The sequence below is a fragment of the Copadichromis virginalis genome, linkage group LG12, assembly GCF_057382275.1.
Source record: "Copadichromis virginalis isolate Kocher_CV1m ecotype Utaka linkage group LG12, C_Virginalis_male_GT1.1, whole genome shotgun sequence".
NCBI lineage: Eukaryota > Metazoa > Chordata > Actinopteri > Cichliformes > Cichlidae > Copadichromis > Copadichromis virginalis.
The window spans coordinates 20430214-20443641 of record NC_140629.1 but is presented as its reverse complement, the minus strand read 5'-3'; the positions used below and the strand labels follow the sequence as shown (position 1 = coordinate 20443641).

The following is a 13428-nucleotide window of genomic DNA, read 5'->3' as shown; positions in this document are numbered from 1 at the left end:
TTACCACACCAATTTAAATGAGAATGGGAGGCAGTAAATACAACCTGCTAAAATATAGTGCGCTTTGTTTTTTTTTTTTTTAACAATTATATGCATATAATGTGATTATATTTTCTTTGTCTCCCTCTGTTAGCGGTCCTCAGTTGCTGCTGAAGAAAGAGATGTTTATGAGGAGCTGCTGAATCAACAGGAAATCCAGACATGCATTGATCTTGTCAACAGTAAGAACTTCCCTATGTTTGCTTTACACACATTCTCACTTAAACACTGTCATGTGTCGCAGATGTTTTTGTCTTTGTGTGAGATGGGCCTTTATGGGTATTAGGTCTAAACATCTGTTAAATCAGATTATGCAGCACAATTACACAGTTAATCAAAACAATATTAAAGTTAAAAAGGATCTGCTCACTGTCTTTATTTTTCCTGTCTCCAGCCCAGGAAGCTATAAGGCAGGTGAATCATGCTGTGTCGAGCCAGGATCAAGCTGCTCTGCTGGCTGCGCTTAGGCTCAACGTGCTGGCCTTGCTCGGTGTTCAGGAGTCAAACAGCCGGTGGTATCTGGAACATTTTACCAACTACTGTCAGCATAAATCTAAGGTATACAGAGTCAGAGCTTGTTTGCTCAGTTGTTGGATTTAATTCCAGCAGTGTGTGTGTGAGAGAGAGAGAGATCCATATTTCAGACTTTGTGGTCTTCTTGTTATCCAAGCATTTGTTACAAGTGAGCAATGGCCTGCTTTCACATGAAATATCTAACTCCACCTTCAAATAATAAAAATAATCAAGTCAAAATGCAAAGAAAAACGAGCCATTTCTTTAATGGGGTCTTTTTGGATATCTGCTTAGTGTAATCTAATGTTTCTTCTTCAGGAAGGTGGAAGGGTCCAGATTCTGGACAAGGAAGAGATTCAGCGAGTTGTCAGCTCCTGCAATGACTTTGCCGAAGCAGAGAAACGAAGTAAGTGGCTTTTGTAACTTCGGGCTGTTTACTAATGAGTTAAAATTCAAACTACCTAATCACCCAAATACGACTCATGATAAGTATTTAATATGGGTTCTTAAAGGTCCTTCAGAACATCATGTATAAGGTTGTACGAAATACTGTTTTCGTTCATTTGGGGAATTGATTCCAAGTTATAATGTAAAACACGACTTTGTTGTCATTTTCTTAATCAGAACTTGAAGCAGTTGCAAGAATCAATACAGCCATTCGCCTGGGCAATGCTTTGGAAACAGTGGAGGAGCTGATGAACCCGGAGGCACAGCTGCCAATTGTCTACCAAACTGCTGCCAACCTCTACCAGGCTGAGCTTTTCAGTTTGCAGCTACAAGGGGGACGGGTGAGGCATGTTTCAGACTTTTACTCTGTGCACATGGATGTTGATGGGTATTGACAAGGTCAGCGATATACATGTATATACATGCGCACACACACACACACTCTGCAGGCAACAATTTTCTGATCCAGTATTTTATGTTTTTCAGTCTGGACTGAGCCACGAGGAACTGAGTGTAGCTGTAGAGATGCTGTCAGCTGTCGCAGTGCTGAATGAAGTACTAGACACCAAAGACCCACAGGCTGTGATTGAGCAGCTAACAGACTCTCCCCTGGGCTTTACCAACATAGACCAAGACAACCTTAACAGGTAAGATAGCCGCAGGATAGATGAGGAAGCAAAAGGAAGTGTTATTGTTTACTCACCTTCCCCCCCCAGTGTTCCCATTTAGTGGATTCATCTACTTTTAAGTCAGGCTGTGGAAACGACACAGAGACCATAAAGAAGAGTTATTGTGATTTATTGCAGAATGTTTATACAACATGTTTATGGCAGTTTTTAATATATAACTACTTTACCCAACTTCTTATCAACATTACTGCTAATAAATAACTCTTTACTTATCTCGGTCACTTTGTGCAGCAGCTAATAGTTAAAAAACTAATCCCTGGTAGTTAAACATAACAGTTCAACCATATTGTGGTAGTTTTAACCTAATAGCATTTAATTTATATTATACTAACAAGAACATACAATATGTGAATTTTTAGTGATTTACACATTCACCTAACAACAGAAAGACCCCCAATTTCATCCTGGGAAGAAACCCAAAATCCCTTTGGTGGTTGTTTGAGGGGGAGAAAAACTAATTTGACCAGATAAAATCTGCAGAGCTTTTTTTTTTCTGTATGATGATTTTTCTTCTAGTCTGTTAGTTGCTTGGTATATTGAATGCACCACATGAACAAAAATCAGTTTATGTCTAAAAATGGGTAGCAGGTTGGTGTAACTTTTGGTTCCTCTCAGACATTTGTCCTGCTGTACTGTATGACGGGACACTTATAAGCTTATAAGGTTAACGATTTGCTTCACAAAGTTATCAGTTTACAATACAGACAACACTTGGTTCCACACTGCTGTCTGCTCAGCTGTGGTGCTAAAGTGCTAAATGCAGCTGTGCTGTGGTGGGCAGGCTATGAGGACACCAAAAATTACACCCATGAGTGTTTTGTTGTTGCTGTAATGTCATAGTTTTTTCTTTTATTTATTTATGACTTAAAAATTAAGTTATAATGTATTTGCGCATCCAAACAATTTCTGGTTACATAAGTCCTTCTTTCCTCAGGTATTCTGACATGCTTATCAAAGAGCGAGCTGAGGCGCTTTCCACGGGCCAAGAGTTTCTAACCTGGAATGATGTCCAGAAATGCATCGACACCGTGAATGTTCAGGTCCAAGAAGAGCATGAACGTAAGAACGTCTTGCTGATTTCCTCTTCTAGTTTACATATTTTAGCAAGTGTTTTGCCCTGTGCAGCTAATCAATTTGCTATGCAATTTGGTGACTACTGAATGAATCATTAGGCTTCTCCTTGTTTCTCCTCGTACATTGTAAAACAATGTCAGTTCTCTAAACTTTGCTAGGACATATCTGCACATAACAAAACTAGAACTGGCCACTTAATAAAAGCAGGAGATTTGATACTTGCTGTAAATGTAACTAATACACAGTGATCTTTTGTTGAGTAACATACGGCGATATGTTGTACGTAGAGAGAGATGAGGCATGTAGAAGCTCAGACATGTACAGTTCAGACAGACATGTGACAATTACTCATGCCTGGACTGAAACCTGAAGGTGCTGGTGATTCCTTAAAGTGCTTTTGTCTGCTAAGAGAACCATATCAGACATCACACTGAGTCAAGCTACGATATCACACCCAATCTAAATTGTAATTTTGAGAATAACAAACGATTAACTGCAAACTGCTCAAACATAAATAATTTCCTTGAGGCTCAAAAAGGCGTAAAACTACACAGTTTGCTGAGGTGGACATGACGTAAAGGTGCTCAAAATACTCCCACTGTTTCAGGAATATTCTCAAATTACAGATGTTTGAAACCTTAGAACAGTTTTTTAGGCATCGTCTTACACTGAAAAATGAAACACAATCTGTGCTCTTAACTTGTCTGAGAGGCTTTTGTTTTTTTGTTTTTTGGTCCTCCACCTACAGGAATCATAGCCATAGCTGAGATCAATGAGGCACTAAACTCAGGTGATCATGAGCAGACCCTTGCAGCCCTCCTCCTCCCTACAGCCAAGTTGTCGGGGGTGAACCCAGCCACAGCCAAACACTACCATGATGTCCTTCAAAATACCAAACAACTTCTCTGCCAGGTAGGCGAACATTTCTTTAGTCATTTCGAATTTGAGTAGAAAAATATACTTGCACCATCCACAGCTAGATATTGTGGAAAACGTCATTATAGCTGAACGAATCCTTATTTTGTTTATTTATTCATTTTGTAAGTTTTTTTTTTTTATTATTTAAACCTGTCCTGTGCAGCAAGCAGGATCATGGTCTGAATGCTTTATTGTGGAAAGCACATTTGCTTTCCTAAGAGGGGCATAGACTCTTGTAATTGTTTTTGGGTCATTATTCATTTTATTTTATTATTCATATTATTATCTGTGTGGGTATTAAGCTGGGGGTGATGCCAGGTTGGTGAAAGATAGAAAAAAGGGTGAAGTAAACGGGCATTTCGGTCTCCAACTCGCTAACAAAGCACACATTTAAATGATATGCAGCAACTGAAAGACAAAACAGAGGGAGGGACACAAATATAGAATTTTGCTGTGTGTGTGTGAGAGGATGTGAGTGTCTGTGTACGGCAACAATGCCACAACAACAACAACAACAACAATTTTTGTTGTTGTTGTATTTTGTTTTTAACCATCAGTTGCACACAGAGGTTTTTCATAAATTACTCATTCTGTGGTCAACACTCGACCTTCAACAAACAAAAGACGTCAAGCAAGAATTCACGAGACAAAATAAAACAATTGAAATTAAAAAGGTGCTCTTTTGAGCTTACAACACATAAAAATAATAAAATAAAAAATTTGATGACCTCAAATTACAGAAACAAAAGTCTAGATAGTGACTATAAAAACGACTGACATAGAACAGTCACAAGTATCACAGCTGGTTTATTTAATGTTTTCTTTGGTGTGTGGGGAGACGTTGACATGTGGAGTTTAAAAAGTCTTAATTTTGTAGTGGAGAACTTTTCAGCTGGTAGAATAAATTCGTGGTATTGCTTCCTCTTGCGGCAAATGTTTACGGCACGTTTTGCAAATTACCGCATTTTGTTCAGCGAGTCTCATTCCCTCGCTCGTCCGGTAGGATATAAACACACATGCTCAGCGCAGTGCGCCAGGTAGAAAATTTTCTGTTTGGGAGGGAGGGGAATTAATGATTGTGCAGCATGTGGGAGGAAAAAAAACACCTCACAGGGAATTGCATGCAGACAGCTTAATATTGCCATGGCAATTTATAAAGCCATTTTAACTATCGTGAGCGGAAAAACTTGCAATACCTCGAGTATATTTGAATTATCTCCCACCCTTACTGTGTGGTAATTAAAAATGAGAAACATATGACTGCACAGCCAGCAAAGCCACGTGAATGGCCCTACCAACCTATGCAGCTCATGTCCCCCCTGAGACCCTACGTGCGTGGGTGATGTGTTGTCAGAGAAGCAGAGGGAGGAGAAGGCACGGGATGATGATTAAGATCAGGAGGTAGAGGACTCCCCCTGGAAGGAAAGGGCGAGCAAAGCAGGTTCAGTAAGCACCCCCACTTCCTCCATGAATCATTATTTAAACCGTGTCATAACTTTGTCCTGTTAGTTTTGTTATACAGCAGTTTTTTATCCTATGTCACTTCTTTACATTAGGTCATGTATATATCTATCTGAATTGCTCAATCTTGATTTTAAAGTAACGGATATATCGTTTACAAAAAGTATTGTTGACTTTTGGATATAATTTTAATGAAAAAATGAACAAAACATGACACATAAAACATGTTTTTAGTATACATGGAAACAAATAACACTATGGCCACATTAATAGTTTCTGATTCTGGATGTAACGTGGATACAGCCTAATGTTAACCACAATGTCCGGTCTTCAGTTTGTCATTTTCCCTTGTGACTTCCTGCTGTGTTCCAACAATAGTCCAGGCTTGGGTTTTGTTTTGTTTTTTTTGTATACATGTCCAGTATCACGTCATAACTGCTTGTCTCGGAGATATCTCGCGGAGAGAAATAAATTGTAGTTCTGAAGCCGCTGTCTTGGAAATAAGCATACACAGGAAGGGATCAAGACAACTGTGGAAACAGCAGAGACACACAGCTACTCTAAAGTATCCATACAGGCTGTCGTCCCCACCGGAAAACAGGCGGATGTAGTGGGCCATATGCAGGACTCCGCTGGGCAAGAAGCACACCAAGAAGATGCTGAAAACCAGAGTGCTGACTCTGATAAATGGCTTCCAGTCACAAGCACTTTGACCTAGATGGTAAATTACAGCCACATGGGCATAGATACAAAAGAGGAAGGGCGTTATAAAGCCTAGACAGATAAGCATCAGCCTATATGGCACCAGATGGGAGTGTGATTTTTCGTCTAGGGGAAGTACATCATGACATGTTGTGATCCCCAGCTGGGAGATGTTGTAACTCTGCCTGACAAGGAGCTCAGGCACAACAGCAGCCCCGAACAGGAACCATATAACCAAGCACGTCCACACCGCCAGTGTTTTCGTAGCAAGTCTCCTGTACATGAATGGTTTGACCACAGCCAGGTAGCTGTTCAGGCTGATGCACGCGATGGTCTGAGCTGAGCAGTAAACATTACCGTAAAACAAAGCCGTAATCAGCCGGCAGGAGGTTTCCCCAAATATCCAGTTGTTCCCATTGAAGTGGTAGTGAACACGCAGCGAAAGGGAAAGCAGGAGCAGCAGGTCAGACAGCGCCAGGTTCAGGTGAAGAATGACTGTGGAAAAGGACTGTGCTCTGAGCCGGACTCTGAGAAAGGCCAGAATGTAGCCGTTGGAGGGGATGCCCACCAGCATAGACAGGATGTACGATGAGGGTATGACCCAGGTGCTGAGCACCCCTGTGGTATAGGCTGTCACTGGATCCTCTGGCTTCACATGCAAGTTTCTGCCTGTGTCATTATAGTGGGCCTTAAAGGTCCTTGGATTCACTGTGTGAGGTTGGATTTTGGTCCTGTTTTTGTTTCCTGTAAAGAGTAGAAAACAGTTTTTACACCTTCAAACCAACTTTCATGCAAAAAGTTTTTTTTCTTTTGTACCAAAATGTTCTGAAGGTTTTTTGTTTTGTTTTAAAGAAGTAATTTTGGTTTTCTATTTTGTGAGTCTGAGTTGGGAAAAGAGCTTTCCCAGTTGTTGGATACCAAAATGTACTTTTTCTACAAGATTTAAGCTTTTTTCTTTTTCTTTTTTTTTTTAAAGAGTTATCCTTTTAGTAATGTGTTAACTTAAGAAACTTACCATCAAGCTGATTGGTCTGCACTGCCATCAAACAAATGAGTAGTCCTGGCATGAGGTCAAACATGTCACCGTTAAGTTGATATTCCAGTATTTCCCAGTTAATTAGGCTTCAGCCCTCTTGGTTTTGCTTCTTGTCAGGAGTTTTCCACCAGTAAAACTTTGTGTTTTGCATCTCTTCAGTGCAGCGGTCGAGCTGATAATGGTGTGAGCTCAAACTCAGCTTCCTGGCAGTGTATACAGAAGCATGTTTCCTGCCTGGACTTGAAAACTGAATTCCCTGCTGTCTGCGTCAGTCACAGCCCTCTGAATCACTGGAGTGGGGGAAAAAACTACTTAATGGTTTACAGAGCTGTTTATCGTGTTTGTCCAAGGAGTTTGGTTCATTTAAGACATTTGACTGGTTTTGGTTTTATTACTTTTGTTAAAATGGGATTTGGTGTTTGTCAGCCTAGTGAATTAGAAGCTGGTTTTCAGACAACATAAAATGTGTAGCAATTACATCATGAATGCAATAAAGGAAGTGAAATGTGTGCTTGAAGATGGTCATTTAGTAAAGTGTTTTCCCAGGACAGTGTTTTTCTTTCTTCCTGTCTTGCCTCCATGCTGTGCTGCTTTTGAAGGACTGCTATGTTCTTCTGGCTTGCGCTATCACATCACATCACGCATGTAATATCTCTTATGACACCCTCAATATATGAGGAGTGCGTGAAACGCACAAGTAATGTCTTTACTTTCAGACTGCTTCAGTGTTTTGTAAACAGCGACTTCCTTCCTGATGGTCTTGTGGTCGATGATGCACCCCTTGATGTTGTCTAAAATTAGCTTGAGAACAAACATAAGGATCAAGCTGAATAAACATGCTGTGTTTGTTCTGACTTTTGAGCCCATTATAGACTGAGGTCATTGCTTTAAGTGGTGGGCTAGGATATGGTTGCAGGTCATCTTTTGTCAACTTTTCCTTATTTGTCTCGACTGGTTCCTGGCACTGGTTCTCTATAATGCGATCATTATCTCTATTAAATATCTCCACAATCCCAGTTTGACTTTGGAAAATATTTCAGGTACAGTAAATGTACACAAACTTAAAACTTTCCACATTATTTTGGTTCTGGGTGCTTTAAATATTTTAGAAACGATGAACAAGCTACTAATAACGCCTTGTTTGAGTGAGTTTGAGTTTTGTCTTCTGAAATGAAGAGGAATGATCTTTGTTCTTTTTCCTGATCGTAGAGCTCCGGTGATGAATCTGCAGTGCTGTGGCTGGACCAAATCCAAGAGGCCATACTGACAGCCAACCAGGATGAAAAGGAGGCTCTCGCATGTATGTTCTCGTAAAGCCTGATTAATTCTTCAAATTGATCTGCGATTTGTTTCCATGAATAACTGTCACATAATGCCTTATAGATGCTCTTATCCAGTGTTTCTTGTTGCTATAGCGAGGCGGACGTAGAAATGAACTATTGAAAAAAAAAAAACAATAAAAAATGTCAATGTAATTCATTTGATGTCTAATTCATTTAAATTTATTTTCCTGTACACTACTCAGTGTGTTCACATTGTACTTTTACTGTATACTGTTGTTTTATTTGACCCAATAGCGTTGTGAAGCTGACACCAGTGGTTTTTCTTTTTGCTTTGCATTGCTAGTGTCTGGAGCAGTAGCTCATATTAACAAGACAGTGAATGAGGGGGACTCCCAGAATACACTGGAGGCTTTGCAGGCTCCCAGTGTAGGGCTGAGAGCAGTTCTTCCTGAATGTGCTGACACGTACCAAGATGACCTTTCACAGAAACAAAGAGACGGTGCTGCCAAAGGTAACAGGATTTACATCTGTGGGACAGCAAGTGTGCTTTCTGTTCAAGAAACTCCAGTGAGAAGTTGAGAATTTGTGTCAGATTTACACCAACAGACTTTTTAAAAAGCACTTTCTGCTTTCCTCCAGGCAGCACTGATGGTGTGTGGGTAAAACACTGCATCAAGGACAAATATGACTATTTCTATAACCTGGAAACTGAACAGGGCACCTGGGAGGAGCCTGAAGGGTTTGAACAGAACAGCGGACATCTCAGTAAAGAAGAAATCCAGGTGCTACCCCTTGATTATAAAGCTTTAACATTTCCCATTGATTGGGCTGATTTCATTTTTACTTTAACAGTAGTGAGATTTGTTTATACTTGGATTGCATCTAAACAAACAATTTTCATGCTGCTGTGGGGTATTCTTGGTTTTTCCCTCAGAATGTGGTGACCTGTGTGACTGCTGAGTATAACAGGGAACAGCTATGGCTGGCCAATGAGTGCTTTGTGACCAAGCTGCAGGCAAGAGTCAGAGGTTACCTGGTCAGGAAGAAGCACGTCCAGAGAATGGAGTATCTGCATCAGCAAGAACCACATGTCATAAAACTGCAGGTAGCTTATAGAACCTCTATAAAGTGTACTTAGTAATTAGTCAAATATTCCTCATTGATTCTGGATGTCTAGGGCTTATCCAAGCACAAACAAATCATAAGCAAAGGTAGCTATATACTTACATTAAATTACAACCACTGTACTGACTGCATATTTTTGTTTGCATCTTCTTAGAAGACAAACCAACAATGACAACAATGTCTTTAGAAAACTGATGTCTAAACTTCATGACTAAGCTTCATAAACTGATTTGTGGTGAAGCTGATGCCGAACTTGTTGCTTGTACATGTTTGTCTCAGTTTTTCCTTTTTTTGCAGGCTTGTTGGAAAGGTTACAAACAGAGGAAAGTGTATAAAGAGAGGATGAATTTGCTTCAGAAAAATGTTGCTTCCATTGTCAAGGTGATGAATTATTTTTGTTATGAATGACAGACTGAAACAGGAGAATATTAATTGGGATTTTTAACACTTATTAACACTAATTGACCTGTGAATAACATTAGCAACATAGCTGCTGCATCAAACGCCTGGTATATATTTTTTTATAACTGTTTAATAAATACTTTATTTTATTTAGATCCAGTCTTTTGTAAAGATGTGGAAAGCAAAACGTGAATACAATCAGAGGCAACAGTTCTTCAAAGATCATGTAAGTAATACTTCATTGCCATTACTCAGGTGCAGGATTTGGGTTTGTTTTCATGCTTCCTAAAACTCTGATTCATTTTTGTGTTTAGGAAAAAGAAATTGTGAAAATCCAAGCTTTTTTGAAGGCCAACAAAGCCAGAGAGGACTACAGGACGCTAAGTGAGTCATAAAGAATTTAGATCTGCGTTTGAATATGAAATTATGGTCTTGATGCATGTTTCGCCAGTTTTAGAGGATTGCAACTTACAGCGAGTCACAAATTTTTGAACAACCACATTATTTGCAATTTTCTTCCCCCAATTTTTCCTCACAGTCAAGCCAAAAATATTGTTCAGTTCTGATGATAATATATATAATATGAAAAACACAGCTGACAAGCACAGACAGTAATATAAATGCAGAACATGATGAAGGATAAACTTGCAAATTGCATTTGTTGCTGACTTTATTTTTTACACCAACTCTCAGCTGGAGCCAAGGATCCTCCTCTGTCAGTGGTGCGTAAATTTGTCCACTTGTTGGAGCAGAGCCCTCTGGATCTACAGGAAGAGCAGGAAGTGACACGGCTTCGGGAGGAAGTAGTCACAAAGATTCGCTCCAATCAACAGATGGAGAAAGACTTGAACCTAATGGATATAAAGATTGGACTGCTAGTGAAGAACAGGATCACTCTGCAGGTTGCCGTCACCTCTAATTAATACGTGACAGGAAAACGGAAAGTTAATAAAAATGGGTTGAAATCATTTATAGTTTGAGTAAAATGTTGTTGACACTAAAATCTGAAGAAGTTTCTTTATCTATTATCCAGCCAAACTCCTATTTAACTTTGTTTCTTTGAAAAGGATGTTGTGTCCCATAATAAGAAAATGAAGAGCAAGAAAAATAAGGCGAGTAAAGATGATCCGACGGCAGGAGACAGACTCGGTATTAAGGGCCTGAGTAAAGGCAAAAGACGGAAACTCGAGGCCTACCAACATCTCTTTTATCTACTACAGGTATGAAAAATGTGTCTGATTTCTTTTCCACTCGCCCAGTTCGTGATATAAAACCAGTCATGGCATTTCAACTGAAGACTCAAAATACTGCTGGTCCCAAAGTTATTTGGAAGATATTTGTAGATAATTCGCAGATGCAACTTGTATAATTCATCCCCCGTGGGTTGTTTTTTTTTTTTTTTTTTTTTTGGGGGGTGGGGGGTATAGTGGGGGAATAGTGTCCAATTTCCACTACATTTGGTTCTAAACTCAATAGACAGTAAAGGACAACTTCAGTGTCACCAAACCATTGGAAAAGAAGCATTACTCTGCCTCATCAACTTTAAATGAACTCATTCAGTTTCACTTCTAGTCGCCTAACGCTGTGCTTGCTTTCTCTTCCATTATCTTTAGACCAATCCATCCTACCTGGCTAAGCTGATCTTCCAGATGCCCCAAAACAAGTCCACCAAGTTTATGGACACTGTGATCTTCACACTCTACAACTATGCCTCAAACCAGAGAGAGGAATACCTGCTGCTCAAACTCTTCAAGACTGCTCTAGAAGAGGAAATCAAGTGAGTATTGTGGCTCCATATAATGCTATACCATGAGAGTTCACTGTAGCTAGTTTACACTTATTTTACTCAATTATAACCTACTACTAACGGTAAATGAGTGCCTATAAAGTCCTTTACTATCTTCTCTGCGTGTCTCAGTTCTAAGGTGGACCAGATCCAGGACATAGTGACAGGCAATCCAACAGTTATCAAGATGGTGGTGAGCTTCAACAGAGGTGCACGTGGTCACAACACCCTCAGACAGCTGTTGGCTCCAGTCATTAAAGACATCATTGAGGACAAGAGCTTAGGCCTCAACACAAACCCTGTTGAGGTCTACAAAGCCTGGGTCAACCAGCTGGAAAGTGCTACTGGAGAGGCCAGGTAAGGAGACTGCCATCATACTTAGTTACCCCTGGCTTTTTGCACTTAAATATTTCAGGTATCAAATAAATTTTATTATGAGACAAAAGTAAGTAGAGTAAAAACAAATAACTTTGTTTCTCAGCTGTTTATTTAGTTCATGTGATAATTTTTTAAGTTTATTTTTTTATTTGTTTATTTTGTGTTTTTCTCATCTTGAAATTTCAGCTTTCTGAAGAAATTTTTTAAATGGCTTGTTATCCTAATTGAATTTTGAATTAGCCGGACGTATCCAGCATTTAAAATTCAGGTCAAAAAGCATAAAGCAGTGAACTTTACACATGCATCTTCTGCTGCCCCTTAGCAAGCTGCCTTACGAAGTGACTCCTGAGCAGGCCATGTCACATGAGGAAGTACGCAACAGGCTGCAGGCTTCCAGTCAGACACTGCGTTCGGCCACAGATAAGGTCCTGAACTCCATTGTGTCCTCACTGGATAATCTCCCGTAAGTCTTAGGAGCTGTCAAAGCCCAATTTCCTTTGTCTGCTCTGTGACTTTTCCTGGTTAAGTTCCCTGTATTGTATTGAACTGTTTAAAAGTTTTCTTTCATGCCATGATTTTTATTTGTAGTGTATTTTCTGGTCTCTTAAGTGTTTGTTGTTCAGTTTTGCTATGATGCAAGCGCTCATCTGGCCAGTTGTTTGTGCTTTGTGTGACACGAGTCCTACCATAGTAACCCAGTTTTGTGCCTCATCGATCTTCACAGTCTAGTGTATAGACCACTAGATGGAGCTGTTATGCAATTTAAAATCTTAAACATTAAGGTACATACTGAAGACACTGAAAGCCATCAATACTTGCAGTCATTAATGCAGATATTGATGCATCAGATGCATTCCTTATCATGAGCTTGTTTTTGCCATGTAGTATGTGAGTGCATGTTTGTGCTTCATGTCCCATCAATGCTTTGTGTTTTGCATGTAGTTATGGCATGAGATACATAGCTAAAGTTCTGAAGAACAGCCTCCATGAAAAGTTTCCAGATGCCTCAGAGGATGAGCTGTTGAAGGTATCAAATGTCTAAATATATACATATATATGGTGTGTGTGTGTGTGTGTGTGTTTGTGTGTGTGTGTGTGTGTGTTTGATTTCCATAGTCATGCATGGTCTTCTCTATAGGTCTTATTATTGTGATCCTGCTGAGGTAAGAGAAAATAATACTTTTTTAAAAAATGTCAGATTGTAGGTAACCTGCTGTATTACCGCTACATGAACCCAGCCATTGTGGCCCCAGATGGCTTTGACATCATTGACCTGTCAGCAGGAGGGCAGCTCCACCAAGACCAGCGGCGTAATCTGGGATCAGTGGCAAAGATGCTCCAGCATGCTGCTGCCAAGAATCTGTTTGAGGGCGAGAATGCACACATGACGCCCATGAACAACTACATATCACAGACATATGAGAAGTTTAGGTAAGGAGCGGAATACACGGCACAAATCTGTACTCTGATTTGTCTATGGAGATAATTTAGTTTTGGTCAATGTAGATCACTGATAATACGGTAAGCTTTTCATCCAAAACAACATGATAAAAGTGTGATGGAGGAAGAACCAGT

The 13428-nt window shown here is 39.8% G+C and overlaps 2 protein-coding genes across 2 annotated transcripts in view; one reads left to right on the top strand and one right to left on the bottom strand.

The window, feature by feature from the left end:
* The window catches only part of iqgap2 (IQ motif containing GTPase activating protein 2), a 40320-nt gene that overhangs the window by 20900 nt on the left and 5992 nt on the right, over nucleotides 1–13428 (top strand). The window contains exons 10-30 of the mRNA XM_085475217.1: nucleotides 134–221; nucleotides 434–597; nucleotides 871–958; nucleotides 1177–1340; nucleotides 1486–1646; nucleotides 2623–2747; nucleotides 3511–3674; nucleotides 8089–8179; nucleotides 8506–8673; nucleotides 8802–8944; nucleotides 9097–9267; nucleotides 9585–9668; nucleotides 9844–9915; nucleotides 10004–10073; nucleotides 10383–10591; nucleotides 10757–10909; nucleotides 11303–11466; nucleotides 11608–11832; nucleotides 12176–12316; nucleotides 12796–12880; nucleotides 13052–13284. Coding sequence (XP_085331343.1) covers nucleotides 134–221; nucleotides 434–597; nucleotides 871–958; nucleotides 1177–1340; nucleotides 1486–1646; nucleotides 2623–2747; nucleotides 3511–3674; nucleotides 8089–8179; nucleotides 8506–8673; nucleotides 8802–8944; nucleotides 9097–9267; nucleotides 9585–9668; nucleotides 9844–9915; nucleotides 10004–10073; nucleotides 10383–10591; nucleotides 10757–10909; nucleotides 11303–11466; nucleotides 11608–11832; nucleotides 12176–12316; nucleotides 12796–12880; nucleotides 13052–13284 — 2963 coding nt within the window. The remainder of the gene's footprint in view (nucleotides 1–133; nucleotides 222–433; nucleotides 598–870; nucleotides 959–1176; nucleotides 1341–1485; nucleotides 1647–2622; nucleotides 2748–3510; nucleotides 3675–8088; nucleotides 8180–8505; nucleotides 8674–8801; nucleotides 8945–9096; nucleotides 9268–9584; nucleotides 9669–9843; nucleotides 9916–10003; nucleotides 10074–10382; nucleotides 10592–10756; nucleotides 10910–11302; nucleotides 11467–11607; nucleotides 11833–12175; nucleotides 12317–12795; nucleotides 12881–13051; nucleotides 13285–13428) is intronic.
* f2rl2 (coagulation factor II (thrombin) receptor-like 2) lies at nucleotides 5314–7109 on the bottom strand. Its single transcript, XM_085475219.1, has 2 exons — nucleotides 6859–7109; nucleotides 5314–6587 (listed from the first exon to the last, which is right to left on the bottom strand). The coding sequence occupies exons 1-2, from the start codon at nucleotides 6920–6922 to the stop codon at nucleotides 5566–5568; spliced, it is 1086 nt and encodes a 361-aa protein (XP_085331345.1). The 5' UTR covers nucleotides 6923–7109; the 3' UTR covers nucleotides 5314–5565.